This window comes from Branchiostoma belcheri, unplaced genomic scaffold (assembly GCF_001625305.1).
Source record: "Branchiostoma belcheri isolate BF01 breed outbred unplaced genomic scaffold, Haploidv18h27 scaffold17, whole genome shotgun sequence".
NCBI classification, from domain to species: domain Eukaryota; kingdom Metazoa; phylum Chordata; class Leptocardii; order Amphioxiformes; family Branchiostomatidae; genus Branchiostoma; species Branchiostoma belcheri.
This window is the reverse complement of record NW_017803157.1, coordinates 11,226-32,957: the sequence shown is the minus strand read 5'-3', so window position 1 is coordinate 32,957 and position 21,732 is coordinate 11,226. Positions and strand designations below refer to the sequence as shown.

The window sequence follows — 21,732 nt, the reverse complement described above, 5'->3', positions numbered from 1 at the left end:
TGAAATTTGAGAGATCGATAAACAAATGGGGATATACCTGTGCGATATTTTATTGAGGCTGAAATATGCTACAGACAATAATGTAGTTTAGGTGGACTCAAGACAAATAAACTACTGTAATTAACAGGTGTCCCTACAGATAAAAACATCTCGTACGATCAACTCTGCAGTTAACCGCAAGGTGACGTTGGTCTACGTGGAAGAAACTGTCGACCTTCAAGTTGTTCACTTTTAGATGAATAGATCAGGAAATGATAGAACAGTTAAAACTGAGTTAAAAATGAGCACATGCACAGTATAGAATCTTTTATTAGAGTCATTCCTCATTTACGTGCAGATGCCATCCTTACACTTCTGAGTGATGTCACAGCATGTGAAACTCTTCCCGACATTACAGCAGTCCTCCCCCGGGGGGCATGGGTGACTGGAGCACGTCAGGTGGATGGGAGGGGGATTGGGGGGATCATACGTGCATCCCTGCCCCACACACCGGACCCCCGGGGGTATGGACGACGTGAACAGATCCAGGACGCACGTTTCCTGCATCGGGGCTGACTGGTTATACGGTCCGGCCCAGGTGGTTCCGAATAAAGGGCCCGTAACGTTGTGTACCGGGGGACCGTCTTTGTAGGTGATGTTGCACTTTTCAACCAGAGGTTCGCAGCGACTTCTTGAGAGAACCGCCTTTACGTTGTTCTGTATCCAGAGGTTGTAATGTGCCCTGGTACTGTTGTCGCTCAATTCCATGAGGTAGCGAAGATTGCGTACAAAGATACCCTTGTACATTAATGCATCGTCGTCGCAACCCCCAGAGTCTTCACAATACTCACGAAATATACCGCCCTTAGTGCTGTTTGCAATGGTAGCATTGGCTAGCTTGTGAGCTAGTGACAGATACGATGATTGGTTGTTAATGCGGTAGAGTTCAACTAGTCCTCCAATCAGCACGCCGCTGTTATAAGTTGGTCCGAAGACTTTGTTTGCTGTGCAGTTTTTTGTCTTGTTGTTATAGTCCACTCCGTCTGATACGAGGTACGTATGAGGATCGACTAGTTGGTTCTGGACTATGTACTGCCATTGTTTGTTAACCTTCTTCAGTAGATCTTTATCCTTGAAACCTGTTAAACGGTAGAGGCGAGCGCCAAGTTGCAAAGTTTGCACATTTGTGATGGTTTGTTTGGAACCTTTGGTGTAGTCGAACCACATGCCGCCTGTACAGTTACCGCTACTGTCCCAGCCTCTCATCCAGTTGTGGTCGAAAACGTCCTTGGCACTGCTCAGGAAATTCTGGTCGCCAAAGATCTCGTAGATTCTCGCGTAGCTTAGGCCGAACCACGCCATGTCGTCGTATGAAGGTTCGGGGGCGTAAGCCAGTAAGAGATCGTCCAGATATCGGAAGGAATTCTGGATGATACTGAGATGTCGTGTATTGTTTGCGTAATGCATAAAATTGACGACAGATTCCAAAACGGCTCCATTTTGCCAGAAACCGTCAAATCCGTTCCAAGTCTGTGGATAGAATAGTCAAAATGATAAGAAAATTACGAAAAGACAACACAACACGAAAATCATGAAAAGACAATACAACACGTTGCAACATGGTATCGTTGACCTTGTGCGCAATATGAAATCAGCTTCGACATGCACATTTGCATAATTACAATATTAACATTTAAGTTATACATATGACAATTTTGATTTGACTGATGGCAGCTTTGAGATATTTCACATACAGACTATTTCAGAATACACTGATATGTTTTTTGTTTTTTTTGGTTGGTAAGTCATTGAGTAAAGAGTCTTTTTATTCAGACGACGTTTCGGTGACCGTCTGTCACTTTCCTCAGGGCAATTCTGACTGGTTCACATTGCACTGCAGCACAGGTGTTGCCGCTACAGATGGCTTCAAAAAAGTACAATATTTACATGTTTACACATATGCGTAGTATAGTCAGAATTGCCCTGAGGAAGACGGTCACCGAAACGTCGGCTGAAGAAAGACTTGTTTGTGTAAAAAGATTTTCTTTACTGTGTATACAGTCCCTGTGCTAACCTGGTAGGAAAACAGCCCGGCTATGGGGTCAGGAAACCAGTTTCTCTGCAGCGCCAGTTCTGTCCGACAGGCCCAAAAGGCGTTCGAGCTGTTACCGAACATCTCCAGGGTACATGATGACGTGTTATCCGGCTTTCCCAGCGCGGTGCTGGAGATAAACACAAGCACAATAACGTAGGGAAGACCAGGTATGGACGCCATGATGCTTACTGTGACAAGTGGCCCAAACAATGTGTAATGACCTTTCACTGAGAGATCAAAGTACAGATGTTAGTTACCCAAACGCACTACAAATAGCTGCCTGAAATTTGAGGGATACAAAAAATTAGATGTCTTGTTTTGTTGAGGCTCAAATATCCCGCAGACAATATTGTGCTTGAGGTAGACTCAAGGACAAATGACCTGTTGTAATTAACAGGTGTCAGATACCGAACATCTCGTGCGATCAACTCGGTAATAAACCGCTAGGTGGCGCTCGTCTATAAGAAACATGCGGATTTTATATGCAGATGACCTAAGTAAGGATAGCTGAGCTGAGGCGTACTGCTGTGTTTGTACTGAAATGTGCACGATGTATTATAGGTTTGAACACAACATTAACAGTTATAAACAGTTTATAAAAGTTATAAACTATACGGGCAAAAAAACTAAATTAATGAAATGGACATAGTACATTTTCCTACTATTTATGATTTATTTGACGCATATTTGAGGGAAACCCCGTTGACATTCTTATTGTCCGGTTGTCAGAAATATAGCCCATCACTTTGCACAAGGCCTTAGATGGCAAAAAACTCAATGACATGGACCTAGCCTTTCCCCACTATTCATGATTTATTTGATACACATTTGATGGAAACTTCTAAGACCACGCCGACATTTTTATTGCCCCTTTGTCAGAAATATACCCCATCATTTTGCACAAGGCCGTACGTGATCGACACGTCTTTTAAGGACCATCTTGGGAGCAATATCTCCTTATTTATGAACAGAGACTTGACAAGTGTTTGTGAAATAGGACATGTATTGCATGGCTAATGACCACATGGCACCCGTTACTATAGCACAGGCATGTTTTCAATAGTGCGTAAGTATAAAAGGGCCTTTGATGAATTTGTCAAATAAAAGGTAGAGCATATCAGCATAGTGATGCTTAGGTCACAGTTGGTAAAGGGGGCCCCACCGGGTACTTCTTTTCACGTCTTCCATGGTTTACTAAAGAAAAGTCAAACCCTTCATACATAGTTCTATACATAACTATAGTTTGTTTACCTTGTGTTATTATGTAGATTTTAAAGTTATTTTGTACCCTGTTTCAATGTTCTTATGTCTTTGTTATTTGCAATTAACCTTCGGGCAGGAATTTGCAATAAACTCATCGGTAACTATAGTACTAGTAGTTCATGAGTTTTTTTTTCTTTCGGTCGTGAACCCGAGGGAACAACTGTGGTTTCCCGGATCTTTCTGGGACGGCCAGGCTCTTGAATTTTTTTCAAGTGGGTTTAAAATCTAGTTCTGTCAACTCTTGCCTTTATAATGGCTCTCAAAAGAGGATTGATAAGGAATATTAATGAGAAAAAGACTGTGTTTGCGTCATACTATATTTCATCAAAGAAAAACGCCACAAAGCGCCGCACACGGCTTTATTTCCAAGGTTACGCCGGTCTCGGAATCCCTGTGGCTGATGGATTTTTTTCTACGACGTAATCAGATTATTCTTCTCTATACATCCGTGCAGCACTCTAAATAAGGCGTGTGAAAAAAGTTCACGTAAGATTTAAGTGAAGCGGAACACTGTATTGTTCTTTGGGGAGCAAGCTAAAAATCTTTCTTGAATTTACAATATAACCTGTGAAAATAGCTATTGTGTTGTTTTATTAATATTCTGACGTAATGTGATACAGTCAGCTAGAGTACAACGCAACCCCAGTTAGAGTATTCTGATTTTCTGACTTGAAATCAAAGCCGAGTCATCTGATACATAGCATCTTGGATTGTTGGTAGCGTCTTTTATGTCCTTTATTTGGCTGTAATTCACTTATGTACCCTGGATGTGTCGGATTGTGTGTATTGGGCGTGAGAAGTGCTAAAGTATCCCCGCACACTGGCATGGCGCAACGCTACACAGGTATGGAACGTTTTGTTATATTTCCCATGGGTAGGAAGACTTGACAGTGCTGTCAAACCTTCAGGTATACAATGGGGTTGTCAGTTTGTAGCTGTGGTAGTTTCCATTACGGGTGCACAGAGCTTGCATTGTTGGAAGACGTGGAAAAGACTCCACTTATATGGGGGAGGGGGGCTAGTGCTACCTATATTGTGCTATACGGCTATCTATAAATTCATTGCTGTAGGTGACCTGTTATTTATCCATTCATAAAGATATAGGCCTGTCTCTTTTTATAGTGCTCATTATGCAGTCAATAAATTATTTCAGTAGCTAGTAACTTAGAGTAACACAAGTAGCATGAAAGCTATTTTGGTATAAACATGCCGCATTTCTATGCTGCTAGGTTCAAAGTCAAAAACTCTCATAGCGTTTCTGGCACTGGATAATGATTCTTTTGCGTTGCCAGGTTCTCATAAATTGTAGATATTACGAAGCAATGATATTTTACACCCTCAAACAAGATTGCATTGTAAAGATTGCATGTGCAATTACCATTTTAAAACGTCTACAGTTGAAGTGAAGTTTTCAAAATACCTGTCAGTTTGTGTTTAAAAAAGCGTCATGGAAATACTGATAATAACGTTGTATTTAGTTTTAACATGCCTTTGTTGAATACATTGAATCTTCACGTGTCCCCTGTCAAATATGATATCGATCGACAGCACTATGGCACTGATTTTCCTATGACCTGATAAGCGATTCTTTCTTCGAGACGTTACGCTTTCAGTAAGTCAAAACACTTTATTTACTGCACACGTATCAAGGGACCTATAGTACAGCACTCCCTTTGTTCTTCATGATTATTACTATGAAGTATTTTTGGCTAAATTGTGCTACATTCAAAATCCCCACGTCTTATTTGTTGTCTGTATAAAGCACTCTGCTTTATATGTGGTCGACATGATATATTATTAATCTAATTGCCTACAATATATGGCAAGTGGTGTAGCCTAAATAGATGAAGCAGAGCAATCAAGTGGACATCACGGCTCATCCCCTTTTGCATAATGCACGTAATCTGTCTTACCGGTCCATCTCCCAACTTCCGCTGATCCTTACTAAGCTCTTTAACTCCGGATAAGTAGGTTAAGGGACTGAGAAAGAAAGCTGTTTAAGTACTGCGGTCATCTTGTAACGATTATGCCAAGTGGTATCAGAAAACTTTATTATTTGCATTCATTTATCTAAAACATCTGTTATTTACAAAGTTGTCCAAATCATATATAGACTCTGTGTTTATCACTGTAACATCACTTCAGGGCATATATATCAGGACACTCTACCCATAAGTTAACGAGACGGTGGACGATATAAACTCCCTGGCAAGTTTAATCAATTGCTTACGTGACGTATCCGTAAAGTCTCATGTGAATAAAGCCACGTGTCTGCAACCGTAACTCTCGCGAGATTACGTTTTGACGGTGATTGGTCATAAATTATCCTGATGAAGGCGACAGTGGTCGTTGAAAATCTGATCTTTGTGTAATCCTTGTGTTGGAATAAAATTCAACATTTTACTATGATTACTACCAACGCAGGTGAACTTTCGTGATAATCATTTCAGGGCACTGCGACAATGATCAGTACTCCCGGCACGGAGTAAGTCGGACTGCTTGAATGACTCCAATAAGATACTCATTGATTCTTGCCGGCTGTGAGACAGGATTAACGACGTAGTGGCGAGCGTCTGTCGGCGGGATGTACATCATTATACCGATCTCAGTCACTAGAGTCCGTGTCATCTTTTCTAAGAAACGATTTTGAACAATTAAAGCGTGCAGTTTCTATGCCTTGCAAATTATGCATGGTATTAAGGACAATAAAATGAAGCCTCCAGTCTTGGATATGTTCACTAATTAAGTCTGTGAACCGAAATAAAAATGTTCCGTGAAGGTAGGTTTACATGCATTAATATATATATCACGTAGCGTGGCGCATATGGGAATATGGGATTGCTATCACTAAGATCTGTGCGCGAGGTGTGTGCACTTAAGTGTGGGCATCACATTTAAGTGCATACTGGGGAGGGGGCCAAGCGTCACATGCTGTCAGAGATTGAAAGATGCTCAGAGCATTCTGTAGACTTTTGATGACTTTGTGTATAACTAAAACTAATATAATGATATGAGATGGAATTTTATGATTGATGAAATATGCATGCTGTTGTTGATATTAGACATGGCCTATTTTGCTTTGATCTTTATGACGTAACGTCATAAAAACGTTGACCTCTGACCTTTATTCAGAGACAATTAACTCAGGTATTTACTTCCCGGTTACGTTGACGAATTGGGCACGAACCAAGATGGCGGACATTCCGACATTTTGTCATGCGTGTCCCTGGATCCCTTTATCAGCCGTTAACACCTTTCTAACATCCCAAAGGCGATTACCAGTCTAGCAGTTACATATTCCCCCTACGTAATGTTTCAAGGTGCCAATGTAGTTTTTAGGATTCAAATAACAATTTTTTTCCAGAGTCAATATTTTAGTCACTTTACTGTGCCTTGCCACTTATCTACATACTATTAGTAAATTGAAACAATACTATCCTAATGATATTCACTATAATAATTACTACCACTTCTATATGCAGCAAAAATGCCGAAATTGTGACTGAAAACGGGTACTGGTAGGATCCTGGGCTGATTTTTAGAGTATCGCCAAGAAAATAAAGGGCTCATCTTGGGGCTTGTTTTTTGCCACTGTTTCATATGTCCAAAGTATGAAATACTGATGCAAATGTGGGGCAGTATGTGTCAATCTACAGATTTCCTTAATCAGAATATTCCAGTTTTGCTGCCCCGAAATTGCATTGGATGATGCCTTTGAAAAGATATTCATTCCGATACGTGTTGAAAGTAGCAATGTGTTCTCCTCATTGTTTTCTTCCTTTCTGATATGCCCTTTGGGTTCTACATGTCATCTTTTATTAGCGTCTAGAGGGCGTAGTATGTTGCACTTATTACCTTAAGTGAAGTCTATATGATTTAAAATGTGGCTTAACCTAGGTTAGATACAATGTACTTACTAGTAGTCCCTAAGACACTTACGTTATTCTTTTACCATTGTATCCTATATTTAATGTTACTTAGTATGGTCTACATGTAAGATCATACGTATACCCTGATGCCTGCATTTAGCCCAATGGGCATGAACATGCAAATAAATGTACTCAGTGTAAGAACCCAGTTATGTAGAATGTAGGAGATACTGAAAGGTGAATGGCCGAAATCTTTAATAATGAGAACGATAACATGAAGCCACTGTCCTACAGTAACCTCTACGTACAGACCCTTAAATATCCTCGCACGAACGGCGATGTTTCCAGCTACCTGCACACGTTTTACTTGTAAACTGTTCGGGTGTTTATGAGGCCATGATTTCTATCGTATACGTAAGCACTGTTTCGCTTCACCATAAATTGTACTGATCTCCACAAGACTCCTTTGCATGCTGAATAAATAGTAGAAATCGTCATAAAAATGGGATATAATTGGCCATGAAAGTTGGCACGTGCAGGCAAATGGACCTTCTCTGGCTGGGTAACTTCCATGGCCAATTATATCCCATTTTTATGCCGATTTTTACTATTTATTCAGCCTGCAAAGGAGTCTGGCGGGGACTAAAATTGTACCGTTTTAACTGTTTCTCCCACAATGTTATAGCTACCCATAATAAAATAGACGTGTGTGGTACACATCACTCTTATCCAAGTGCTATATGGGCAATGCTTTTATTCATAACGATATCAAACAATCAGCAATATTTCACACAGTAAGATTTTATAAGGGCGTTATGCTTCAGTAGGGCATCCGAACGGTTTCTTATAACTATTTTTGGCAGGGAAGCCAACGAATATTGACGCCCAAGGGTACAGTTCCGTTTTAATAACAGGCGCTAAGATTAAAACGCCGTTTCCAATTTACCGGTGGAGGTACTTGGAATAATAGCCGTTGATGAGTTGAATGGTGATGTAGAGGTAGCATTAACTTGCATGTGGTATTACAGGCGTATGGAGACGATTTCGATATATGTATTGAATGTTTGAATTTCTTCCGTTTTATGCAGTGGTATTGGAAAGGAGTGTTCCATGAAGTTGCATTGTACATGGGTATTCCATGTAGTTGAATTGTACAGGGTGTTACATGTAGCTAAATTGTACAGGGGTACTACATGTACAGTGTAGTTGCATTGTACAGGGATGTTACATGTACAGTGTAGTTGCATTATACAGGAGTGTTCCATGTAGTTGAATTGTACAGGGGTGTTACATGTAGTTGAATTGTAAAGGGTTGTTCCATGTAGTTGCATTGTACAGTGATGTTACATGTAGTTAAATGTACAGGTCCAGGCCTGGAATGATAAAGCACAAGATTTACAAAAGAGCTGAAATTTTACGAAGGTATGAGATCTCCGAGCTCTTTTTCAACAGCAGCTGCGCAGCAGACAAAATTCACTGCGTAGAATGATGTCATCTACATATATAAGATTGACTTACTTTGACCTTAAGTAATAACGCTGGGGATGACATATTGGCAGGATATAATTTTTTACCATTTCCGTAATGGAGATGGTACTATGAGATAACCATGCCTCCCAGGCCCCGCTAATGTTGTAAAGAAGCGAGTGACGCACGCGAAACGGTATCTCTGTTAAACCACTGATAGTGAAATGTGGTGATGGTGATGGCGGGCTGGTTAGAACTGAAAAGAACCTAGTAACTCAACCATATATAGCTATACAATTTATGCCCGCTATACTTTGGCTTTTACTACTTCGGAAAGGTGTACTAAACGTTTGAACATAAGTTATATGGAAGGTATAAGCCCATAAAATGAACGTTATTGCATCCACACGCAAATAAATCAATTAAGACAAATTATCTATCATAAATAACAATGAATAGCAAGGATTCTCATCCCCTCGAATACCTTTATTATTTTTGCAATCTGAAAAACGGATTCGACTAAATGAGGATCCACCTGCATGATATATGCAGAAGTTTTTTGTTGGTCTGATGCCTATCACATGTTTAGGTTCAGGAAACGGATCCGTGACTGAGTGAAATGTTTCACCACTTTCCACACCTAATCCTGCACTCTACGTGCTTCCCGAATGCCTGCTAATGTCGTCAGCCAGGCGATATCCGAGTCAAACCTTGTTACAGAAAACTCCATTCCCTCTTGGTCAATCATCAGCGAGGAAGGGTGTTATTTACCTAGCTAGAGTCTAGAGAGAACGCCCTACTTTCTCTGACTCTCTCTGACCTCCCCTCAGCACGAAGCGAGCCAGCTGTGCTCAGTTTGTGTCAGACTATTTGGTAAACACGAACCTCTCCTTCAGTGACCCAACTTCCGTAAGGTCGTGTGTTTATACATTCACGCCTGACCGACAGAGGTCAAGACAATAAAGTGTTCCGCGGTGTACCTTGTGAGGGGAAGTCATGATAAATATGTATAACCATCGCCGAAGGGACTCAGATGAAAAAGACAAATCGAACGCGGGTCGATTGACATGTAGTTACAGTAGGCTCAACACAAGTCCTTCATCCCCAGACGGCCTGTAACCTTGACTCTCGCGTTTGAAGAATGCGTTGGCCCTTATCAGGCCGTACTCAGATGGGCACGATATGCAGTACTTTGTGGATTTATGCATGTTTTCAACGCAGCTTGTGCAAGACTGATGTCCTTTCGACAAATAGAGTGTTGGGATCGTACTAGGTTCTCTGACCTGTTGTGTCAAGCCTGGCTGTAGGCTGTGATTAACAGTAGAGGTCACCCAGCGGACAAAGATATGTCTGCCACTCGGGCGGGCAACAGGTCGCATTCAGCCGTGCTTACGTGCCGCGCCTTCTAGCCAGGCTTCCGACAACTTGTATATTGTTGTTTCATGAAGCCAGGCGATGGTATCTCAGGCTCTGTATCGGATCTGCTCTGAGTCTGTCAGGGTTTTTTGAGGCATAAAAAGCGAGCAAAATTAGTCCACGCCCGCGCCGCCTACTCGTAAGGCAATCGGCTGACGGTATCGTCGGATGAATTGATTTCGGCAAATGGAAGGATCCAAATAATTTCCTCGTTAGAGAGCGGGAACCCTGCAACTGGCTGGTATATCGGCGATAACGTATTCATTAAGGTATCTGCTTAAAGCTTTGCTAGGCTTACAGTTAATATAATCCCGGTGGTGACTACGCAAGAGTACCGAGCTCTGACGTGGACTGTTGATAATTTGCCTTCGGCAGAGTCGCGAGGCTGCATCAATCAGGATTTAGGTTTCCAGCCCGGCGGACGTGTATGATGCCGTGTGACAAGACTTCGCAGCGGCTCAGGTAGTCTGTATGAGCGGTGCAGATCGGCTTAAGTCTGGGGATATGTTCCAGAAGAGCGTGCACACAGCAAAGGGCTACCTGTAGGATTGCCGCACCTAGTTTGTAACACCCGTCAGTCCCCCGTTCACTGATGTACAACAAGGCTTTATTCTTTGACGGGATGGAAGGAAGAGGATCGTTCCGAAATTTATTCCGACATGAAAGCTACAGTCATGAGGATGTTAGCCCGCCGCCGGTCCGGCCTAGAGGTAATGTCATAACACTAATGTCCCCTATCAGTATTATCTATAGGTACATGTAGATTACAAATTGACTCCAACACTATAAGGGATTTTCGTAAATACTGACATCAGTGTTCTAAGGCGGGTATAATTGGTATGTATACTGAATGTAGGGCAAAAGTGGGAGCGCAGATTGGCGGTAATTTTGTAATGATAGATAATAAAAACGCTTAACTGCCTGCTGTTTGATACATCAAATATCGTGTTTCTCACGTAGCAGTCTTGTGGATCCTTGTTGATTATAATTTGGATATCTGTGGTACGTATTATCTACGGTATTTTGGTACTGCCTGGAATTTCTGAGTAGATTGGATATTATATATATAATAAGAACCAGTGGATGGCGGGTTTTAGTAGTGGTAGAAAGACTAATGTCAAATGTAGAGCATGCAGACTTTTGGTGAAGGGGGCATGGTAAAGAAATAAACTTACCGCGCGTTGGGGGGGGGGGGTAACAAAGACGGCATAGGCTACGAGCAATGTATGAACGCCTGAACGGAAGGCATTGAAACTAGTAAAACACTACAGTATCCCCCCTCTCAATATCATTCTTGATTTACCCTAGTATCTCACAACAAAGACGTCACTGTTCACAGCACATTAAATTCATGGTCGTATATTTTCTCCCAAATGACCTGTAACCTAGGAACAGGATAACATACGTACACAGGAGTTTGCGCTTGGACTGGTTTTAAACATACATTTGCAGCCCACTCATATCAAGGAACACGTTGCTTTAATTCCACATTAGTATACATGCATATCATGTTTCAAAATATAATTTAGCGGGGGATCTTCATAACTTGTCTTAAGACCTTCTCGATACCAGTTTCTAAGATGTAGAATCATGTAGTGATTGACCTTGGCGCCTTTCTCAACAATGTGCTAATTCTACACGGCACATGTTTACCAAACCTGTCAGTTATCACCTACGGGAATGTGTGCAGGCCAGCTGAAAGTCATTGACCAAGCTAGATGCAAAGAACAGTCTCCACATATCAGGACGTTTGCATTGTGTAAAATTCAGTGGAAAACGTTTAAAACTACAACAGGTGGGAGATTGAATTTCTTCTTCCGATATAAACACTTAGATCACGAGGTACATGTTTTTTAAACGGCTCCACACTGCCGACGAACTTTGGCCGAATTTTTGGTCGAATTTTTTGAATGCCAGCCAGAAGGTCAACGAATGTCAAAATTACTACATCGAGAGTGTTTTGTCCTGAAATTTTACCTTCTTGGGAAAAGAATGGACGGACCTCCGTAACCTGCGAACATCATCCAATCCCTAGAAATCCGACGCACTGCGGTAGTTAAGATAGTCTAGGTGCCAGACTCTTGCCGAGGGCCAGTTTACCGGCTAGCTCCCCGGCTGCAGCGACAACCTGTTCCAAAGGACATTCTCACAGGGTCTCAGACTAGCCTGGGTGCCAGACCTCAGCATACTAGGCTCAAACCTTGCACACACAGGATAACTTACTTTGAGCCTAGTGTGCTGTGGGTCTGGCACCCAGGCTACAGTTAGAGACATCTAACTGGAGACTGACTGCATGGGAACCGTCTGGTATCCAGGCTATTGTTGAAACAAAACCGGCCTTTTCTGTTGTCGAAGTCTCCTTTGAGCTCGCAGATTCCTTGAAGCTTGGGGTGAATCGAATTATTTTCCTGTTCTTTCCTGACGATGGCTTTGGGAAGACTTGTAATTTCTGTACACTGAAAATGGATGACAGCTGACGTCTCTCTATTTCCCCGTTCCCTAGATTAGATAACGTCCACTGCGGGAAGTTGTTACCGATATGCGTTCTTGGCGTGTGCACGCATACATAAAGGGTCACCCCCCGTAACGTTAATTTAGTCTGATAGCATCTTTACCGGCAATACTACAACTAAACCGTCTACACAACCCCCGCTTATTCAATTAAAACGGGCGACACGGAGAGACCTCGCGGGTGATTTCATCATTCCGCCGCCGAAAGACGATCCAAAAGACACAGACAAACGGACAAAAACGCGGCATCGACTGTAGAAGGCATGTCCTTAGCAAGGAGGTTAATTGTTTTTGGTTGCGTTTGGCTGTAACCTGAAATCCTGACTGTTGCCAAGGCCTACACAGGTCAGGTCTTCGGAACCAGAGCCAAGTGAACATGCTTTGAGGATAGCGTCTTCCGAGGAAATTTTACCTGGATCCCATAAGGGTTGTTTGCTAGAAAAGTTACCGTAGTGAGTTCGGTATAACAGGCGAGGATGGAAGCTAGGAATACTGGGGAAACCTAGCATACAGCCCTGGTAGAGACTGCTAGTCAGGTCAGTTTGTTTGCTGTCAGTGTCAGTGCCAGTCTCAGTCTCTCCCTCCCTCTCTCTCTCTCTCTGTCTCTCTGTCTCTCTGTCTCTCTCTCTCTTCCAAACTTAGGAGATGGTTAGTGGTAATCCATAGATGTGTATTTTCCTAGGGTTAGAGACAGATTTGGATTGAAGAGTTTGTTTGCAGGACAACTCACTGAACATCTATGTGTTTTATTGTTCACACAGCATAACATAGTACAACGCTGTCTATTTTAGTGGATATAAAAGATATGACATATTAGCCTTGATGTACTTAATGTAGCAATGGATGGTGGATACTAATTTTCTGGACGTACCTTTATATCTAGTCAGTTTGATTCAACCATCTTGCATGTATACCGATACTCAGAGAGTCATTGTTTTGCTTGAATCTTTCTTGAAAAATTAAAAACTAATTACAATCAAATCAAATTTATGATGCATACAACCTGTAGGCATATTTATTTAGTAGTACCACTCAAAAATAATTGGCCCATGATTGTTCTTGAAATATGAAAAAACGATACAAGTATACTAAAAATGTCTGTACATTGTCTGACAATTTTATAATGCAGAATCTTTTTTTTCTATAATGCAGAATCTTGTTTCCCTAAATCCTACACTGAGCACTTTAACACATGCCAGACTCCGTACGTGCTTTGTTAATCTGCAGCTCGTGTTGTTCTTACCCCCTGCTTATGACCGGCTCAGTGAGTTTGATCTTCCGGAGCCACGTTTGATTGAACACAGGCCACCTGTTAATGAGTTAGTTCAGGGTCGTGTTTTCACGGCATTATTAAACACGTGGCAAGGCAAACAACTGTCCTTGATGATATATGTTTGCATCGTCACTCTTGGATTAAAGGCATCCAGAGCAGTTTTTAGGGCTCGGGAACCCGATTTTTCAAAGTCAATATTCTAGTCATTTATCTACATGCTGAGTTGAAACCACACTATCTCAATGTATATTGACTCTCATGAAGCGACAATTCCCAAAATTCTGACAGAAATTGGTTACTGGAAGGGCCCTTGGCTGATTTTTAGGGTGCCACCCATAAAAGATGCACCTTGGGGCTTGTTTTTGCAGTTTTAAATACCCGAAGTATGAAATACTGATCGAAATGTGCTACTGTGAAGCAGAATGTGGCAATATCATGCAGATTGCCTTATTCATAATATTTCCAGTTTTGCTGCTGACAGTAGGTAAAAAAGTCCCATGGCGTTTTTAGGCCCTAGGAGAAGTCCACTACATATCTAGGGTACGATCTCTACGTCCACCACCTTTTACCTCCCCAACCGCCTATTCTACCTGAGAGTTGCGTAAAGTGCCAAAAACACAAGGACTGGGCAGGAATGCGAGAAATCGAACCCGTGATCTCTGTGTGAGCTATCTTAAACCAAACCACTCGGCCATTTGACGCCATGGCCACATGGCTAAAATTTAGACTTCACGTCGATACAATCTTAGCCCATCCGGATTTTGGCTCCAGAACGCTCGAATCGTGATTTTTTTCAAGTGTTGCTGAGCCAGAATCCGGTGGTACCCAGGCTGATAAGATCCAGGGGTATACACTACATGTACGTCACTGATCACATTACATTGTCATCATCTGATATTAGCTTCTACACTTACACGAATTGTCATTAGAAAGCGTGGGCTGTAACACACGACAGTTCTGAACATGCATGGGCGTACGTGTCTGTAAAAATGTACAGATACTATTAGATTAACTGATATAGATAGGAAGGTACATACTAAAAAATAGATTTAGATAGACATTAGTTAGATAGATTAAATACGCTGGGATATAGATAGATACACATTATAATCAGATAGATACATAGTGTGGCATAAATACGTAGATGTATAAAGATAGAGATTAAAAGAGGGAAATAATGAAATTGGACAATGATTTACTTGACAATGAATCTGCATCGAATCCCCCACATACAAAGATTACCACAGTTATACATCATTTATACACATGGCTTCTTTCTTGAAGAGTACATGTGTAGACTCCTTCAAGCTGTAGAAAGGGTGGATTTCCATATAAACGAGCGACATGCATGAATGGTTCAATGCAATTTCCTGCCGTGTCAGGCAATGTCTAAACATCTGAATTGAGTAAGTAAAGGTCGAGGACTGTTCGCACGTACGCACACCTACACGTACACCCACACAAGCTTACCCAAGTACGGAGGTATTGTTTTCGGCGTGTTTACGTGTGTGTGTGTTTGTTTGTTTGTTGTTTGTGTGCCATAGGTTGTAGAGTGGCAGGACGAGAGGGGGTACGACGTCACTCCAAGTTACTCCTAGTGGCTGCAAGACACTCAGGGCTTGTCACTATATGGTAGCTTCGTGCACTTTCTGTCTTTCAGTCTGTGAGGCTTTTGTCCTCAGAGGCCCCTTTTTAGTAAGTCAGACCATCTCTTTGATTGTGGCAATAAATTCTCAAAAACCTAAGGTACTTGTTGGAGGTTTTCAAATCTCCAATTTCCTCTTTATTACTTGTTTGTGTGATAAAAGTCAGTGTTGGAAGTGATCAAGGACTAATCAAGATAAAAACATCATATTAGACTCCATACTACGTAAATCTACGTTTTATCACAGGCTTCTATAACATGTGGTACACGATTATGATTGCAGAGACATATAATAGAAATAAAATGGTATCCGACTACATAAATCCTAACCATACACCCACGAGCTTTTCCATTGACTTATTATGATATCTTGGAAACTTCATAATTCTAGAGGGACCTGCATAACAGTTGTCCTCATTAAATTTGATGAATATAGTATAGTATTATATCATAGTCGGTTGGGGCAGATTAGGGAGTTCTAGGCAGCTCCAGCCCAGATATTATGTGTAATATAATCTGCCAACTATTATATATAATATAGTCTACCGACGTTTCCACCTAATCATATGTCAATCTACACCGGCAACCCTCAGTCAGAGATTGAATAACGGCTAAAGTAGGCCAAGTGACTCTGTTGGAAACAGCTGGTTTGAGTTCTATCTCATCTCAGGCCGTCCCAATTTTAACTGGCCTGTGACAGGACCAGTAAGTGTCGGCGATATCACAGCCGTTCCAAGGTTGACTAGTGAGGCTTTGAAGTCGCAAAACAAAGTACAAAGTATTTATCCGGGACCCCAATAGTAGTAGTGCGGCACATCGCTTGAAAATGCCGTGGATATTTTTCTGTGCACGCCATGCACCGAAATGGGAACTGTGTCGGGTGACAGAGGAATATCGTGGCTGTAGGAGTTGGATCACGATGTTTGTTCGGCGGGCGTAAATTTGTGTCTTTACAGTAAGGCCATGTTGATTGATTATATGGACGACATCCCCTGGGAACCCAAACCAAAACTGATGCGAGCGTACGAACTAAAAATGTTTGACAAAAAAGGTTGCCTTCATTATGAAATCTAGGTGCACGGTGATCATGAAGTTTAAACAAATGACTAAACACACAGAGTAATATTTTATTGGCATGGTAAATAATAGACTCTTCATTTTCATTCCTTAACATTTTCTTCTTGTACTTAATGGAATGGATTTTGGCATTCTGCGACATGAATATCGTTTGCCAATATATATATATTTTCAATTTACGGCATATATTTGCTAATCTTGCAGCTACTTTATACGATTTACAGTATGGTCGAAAGGTTTTCGTTTTTGGAAACGGACGAAAATGCATGCGCGCGTGGATGTCATCTATATAATCAAATCAACATGGCCTAACGCTTCGAAGTCACAAAACACAGTATTTATAAATATATAAAAGTCAGAATACATACTGCATATATCTACTTTTGGTGTTCTCAACCATGAACATTCCCATAGGCAAAATATATCATCATCATCATCTTCCGCATTGCAGTATTTGGCACGGAGGCGCGCTGCCAATGTCCTCAACATTCTCTTATCTGATTCTTATCCGTACCTTTATAGTCGTACCTTAAGTTGTCAGCTTTGACTCTAATATGATTGAAATTTTGGACTGTTCGCCAACAGGCTGACAAAAAGCAATTCCAGTAGAGAAGGGTAGACAGGCTTTCAGGACGGTAACGGGCTTAGAAACGGCTCAAACTGTCATGTGTGATCTATCGTTCCAATCCCTGAAAGTACCGTTCCTAAGTCCGTGTCACACCAGGATGCTCGGTTGAACAGAGACACAGATTATATCTGACTACACAATACCATGTCTAGTAATAGACTCCGTGCCGCTAAACCAAAGAGTTATGCATTTTATAATTGGCTTGACATTTATTTGGATCAGACCTACTTACTTGTGAGTGAAAATGTACATGTTGCCGTTTTCTGTTTTGATCCAGGAGCTTGAGTAATACAAGTACATATGTAAATGCCAAGGAAACAGTAAGGTACAGATTTCAGAAACATGGACGTCTTCAAGTACAACACAAAACGGTACCTCAAGTTCTGACCGTTCCTGTGACCATCTTCAGAACGAATGACCCACTTTTCTGCATGCCCCTAGGAAAACATCACTTTTCAGCTTTATCCACACCTCTTTACCAAAGGGTGGCTTTATCACTGTACGCCCACGCCTTACATTTAGCTACAGTAAACTTTACTTTGGCTATAGCGGAGTCAGCTTCCGTACAATACTCACAGCTTGTAAATGTAAAAGAAAGGAGCAGCAGTATCTTAAGTAAAGTTTACTGTAACTAAAAGCAAGACGTGGGCGTACAGTGATAAAGTAATCCGTATTAACGCAAATTCCTTGGCATCGTTCTTACAATTTCCATTCCTTACCGTATCTATCGTATCACACTACATGCATCTTTGTGGGGAGTGCTGACGTTGCATATTCTTGTTCAGTAGCGATGAACAATTACTGTCCACTCTGAGAGGAACAGCCATTCAAGATAAGCATGGTCCCGAGATGAGCGTGAATAAAAGCTTGGCGTAACAAGTTCTTTCCGTGCATCTATAGATTTGTGACCCCAGTGACCAGCGTATCTTAGCCCCTGTCTCATTAGAGTTACGTCCTAAGTGCAGCCGTCCATCTACCTCCTACAGTATCGCAGTTGGAGTGACCTCTGGTTGTAACCCATCCAAAAGATGAGTGTGCTTTTACGGTGGGCGCTACTTGTGTAACAGTGTGCGTGTGCGTCAAACCCACACGGTTATGAGATACCTTAAAATTGCTATCTCTTTTCGTGACCGCGATGTTACAGCTATATAATATTTCATGTCATAATGTCGTGATGTGGGACATTCCATTTCTATAGCCAAGACAGGGGTGGGAATCGGAAACACTGGGTTTATTTCTTATATGTAATATATATTAGTAGGGTCACAAGAAAGGTATAAGGCCAGATTCAGATGTTCCAATCGAAGGACACACTGAATTAAGTGTAGAAACGTTTCCAACAAGTTCTTCTGTGTGAACAGATTTTTCTTAAGTCAACTTCAATGGTCATGCCCCCCCCCTGCCTTCTCAGTTGACGAAGACCTGTGCATGCTTATTTAGGCATATAGAGATCAATAGTTTCAGAAAATATTCAACCGCTATGGCAGAATTCGTGTGCAGCCTCAGTCGATGGCCAGTGAGACATAAAGGTGTGAGGTTTTATATATTTGTTATTGCGGCTACTTAAATCTAGGCCCTCTCATAATATTTTTATGTGGCAATTTTCTGTGACGGTATTGTGGATAGATACAGTATATGATATGTTGTTAATTGGTGTGTTCTTTCATGTCATAGGTTTGATGATTAACTTTGTAGGAATCACTCTTTAGAAGTATAGGATACTATACTTCTATAGAGCGATTCCTACAAAGCTTAATCATCAGATATCATTATTGACTCAACAAAAAGTACAGTGACTTTTGTATAATGGTCTTCTACAATTGAAAATCTAAGAAAGCTAAATACATGTATGAATAACGTCATCCTACGCACAGAATATATGCATGCGGCAAACTACGTACGGAATATATGTCAGCGGCAAAAATGAAGGTTTAACTATTCTCTATCATGATATTATAGAGGAACAAGTAACGAGTAAAATGTATGCCACACGGATAAGTATCACTGAACCTACCGCCATCGCCATATTCAGTTAGAAATGATCGTTGATGGGCATTGCATTCACTTCTAGTCTCGTCCGGAAAAGCGATTTAATGACGTCAACAGAAACCGTTACAGAATTCAAACTCAGACACGTTCACGTCAGTGTGATGTATGCACGTCTGGTAAAGACGTTATAATATTGAACGGTTCCGAGCGGAGAAGAGTCTCACGGTGTTACGGCATCTCATCAAAAAGGTATTCAAACGGCGCTGCCAGGCCTGGATTCAATCGATGTTCCGAGTTGATTTGGTTCACTGGATCCTGTAATCACTCCCACTACTGATTAAAGTCTGCAGTATAAGGTAGTTAGGTAATGGTGCTGCTGGCTTGAATACGAAGTGGTCTCGCTACACCATATATCCTTGTACACCCGGTATACAAAAATAAGACAATGGGCACGGGGTTGTGTTTCTCTATTTTTGCACCAAGTAAATCAGTCTAAAAGAGCTTCATTAATAACAGTACATATATACATGTATACATATATATATTGTATATACATGACTTCACTTCTCTTCAGGGTGTCTTACGTTGTAACATGTATTACATAACATACGTATAACGTTAATAATTATGACATACACATTGCATAAAATTTGAGTACACAATATATACAAATATACATTCTTCAATTCTACCAGTCCCGTATAATTCTGTTTGCGTCCGTTTGCGCTTTCAGTCTGTCTTTGATGAGTGTTTGGAATGTGGAAGGTACAGATGTTCTGACGTGATATGGAAGAATATTGTACGATTTCGAGCATCTATAAAAGAGAGACATAGTAGCTGCTGATGTTAAAAATTATTCCTTGTTGCAGATCTTGGTGCTGTAACTGTGCTGGTTAGTTACCAGCTCTACATGTAGTCTGTTGTTATGTGTTGTTGGTTGATTATTATGGAACAGCAATTCAGTGACTAATTGATTTATTTCAATATCGACATACCTTAAGAGAGCTTACCGATCGCGATGAGGCTTAAGTATGACGTGTGCACCGCCTAACGGCGTACATTGTCGTATACTAATTATCATATAGATGTAGAGGATCCTATTCACAGTTAAAATAAAGATGGAAGAAAGGCAGACAATTTTTAGTGACATTTCGTTCAGTAGTTTACGATATTATATAAAGGAAATGGTCTCAGGAGCAATACTTGTGTATGCATGCGGCTGTGTGACGCCAACACCTCGCCTACACAGTGCATATGATTTGTTTGCCATTGATATTTGCGTGTGCCTTTCATTTGAAATAATATCTATGCATCTGTGAGCACGTTAACGTTGTAATTTGGGTGCCACACCAGTGTGAAACGCATTCAATCAAACGAAAAAATTTGTTTAAAGATTTTGCTTCAAATTTCGCCTTTGTTTTCCTTGCAGCCGAGATGGGGAGTCTTTTGGAGATGCAGAAGCTTCTCAAGAAAAAGGACGAGAAGATCAGAGAACTTCAGGTTCAGCTGGAGAGAAAAGATGCCGAAATCATCGAGCTGAAGACAAAACTGGACAAATATCAGGTGAGCAGACATTCCGGGTTGAGAATATAAGCACGTCGGCAGAACGTACTGCACCTGAGCAAAACCCGTAATGTATTGGGCATAGAACTTCGGCAGGACGTCTCATATAAGGTTGTATTCGCGTATTTAAGGTTGATATCCCGTCTGTAGTTTCCAAATGTTGTGTCGGAAAAGATATCTTCTGCAACAGACAAAATCTAGCATGTAGTCTGTGACGTCCTCCGTCTCGTTCAAATGTTCAAATGCCTATTTTTCTGTCCCTCAGTCCGTGTTTAAGCTTGGCATTGCGGTCATGAGCGGTACTGCAGGACCATTTGTGATGTCCTCCGTCTTTCTCAGATATGTTTTTTTTTTCAAATGCGTGTTTTCCTGTCCCCCAGTCCGTGTTCAAGCCCGGCATGGCGGCCATGAGCGGTACTGCAGGTCCGGCGGCGGTCAGGAGGCGTGCCCAGGGCATCTCAGCAGAACCACAGTCCATGAAAACGTTACAAGACGTCACCAAGCAGAAATTCAAAAAGTACATCAAGTCAAAAAGGTAAGCCAATGCATACACTTAAGTGTTCCTCTATAGCAAGCAGTTTTTAGCAAGCTGAATATATATAGATGATGAAAAATGAATGAATGAATGAGTGTTTATTTTTGTGTCATTGTTTTTTTTTAGCCTTTTTATGTTTACCTTCGAAGAAGATATTGTTTTTGCTCTGTTTCTTCCTCTTCTTCTCCCCGCAAAAATAAAGTCAATGACCTGGACTAGACGTCTGTCGCCATGGTAACTAGCATTGTAGCAGACACCCTGTGGTATTAGGTTACATTATATACTAGTAGCAAGAGGGGGTGCCCACCATATATTATATATGAATGTGTTTAAGTAACAATAAACAGAGCACTAGTTTGTTAGGCTAGACCAATGAGAAGGTAAACATAACGTGCATTTGCTTTTTTGCTAACGTTACCTTT

The 21,732-nt window shown here is 41.3% G+C and overlaps 2 protein-coding genes across 8 annotated transcripts in view; one reads left to right on the top strand and one right to left on the bottom strand.

The window, feature by feature from the left end:
• Positions 1–21,325, top strand: part of LOC109466841 (cGMP-dependent protein kinase 1-like) — a 64,073-nt gene extending 42,748 nt beyond the window's left edge. For 4 of the 7 annotated variants that reach the window (XM_019764694.1, XM_019764692.1, XM_019764691.1 and 1 more), the window contains 2 exons: positions 20,642–20,775; positions 21,156–21,325. In XM_019764694.1, coding sequence (XP_019620253.1) covers positions 20,642–20,775; positions 21,156–21,314 — 293 coding nt within the window. In that variant the 3' untranslated portion in view covers positions 21,315–21,325. Of the gene's footprint in view, positions 1–4,092; positions 4,182–9,305; positions 10,800–12,787; positions 13,137–20,641; positions 20,776–21,155 lie in introns of those variants that run through there. The other 3 variants (XM_019764690.1, XM_019764689.1, XM_019764695.1) reach the window with 3 other exon arrangements.
• Positions 98–2,269, bottom strand: LOC109466839. The gene is made up of 2 exons (XM_019764687.1): positions 2,054–2,269; positions 98–1,509 (listed from the first exon to the last, which is right to left on the bottom strand). Exons 1-2 carry the CDS (start codon positions 2,252–2,254, stop codon positions 328–330), a joined length of 1,383 nt encoding a protein of 460 aa, XP_019620246.1. The 5' UTR covers positions 2,255–2,269; the 3' UTR covers positions 98–327.
• Positions 21,326–21,732: the final 407 nt, after the last annotated feature.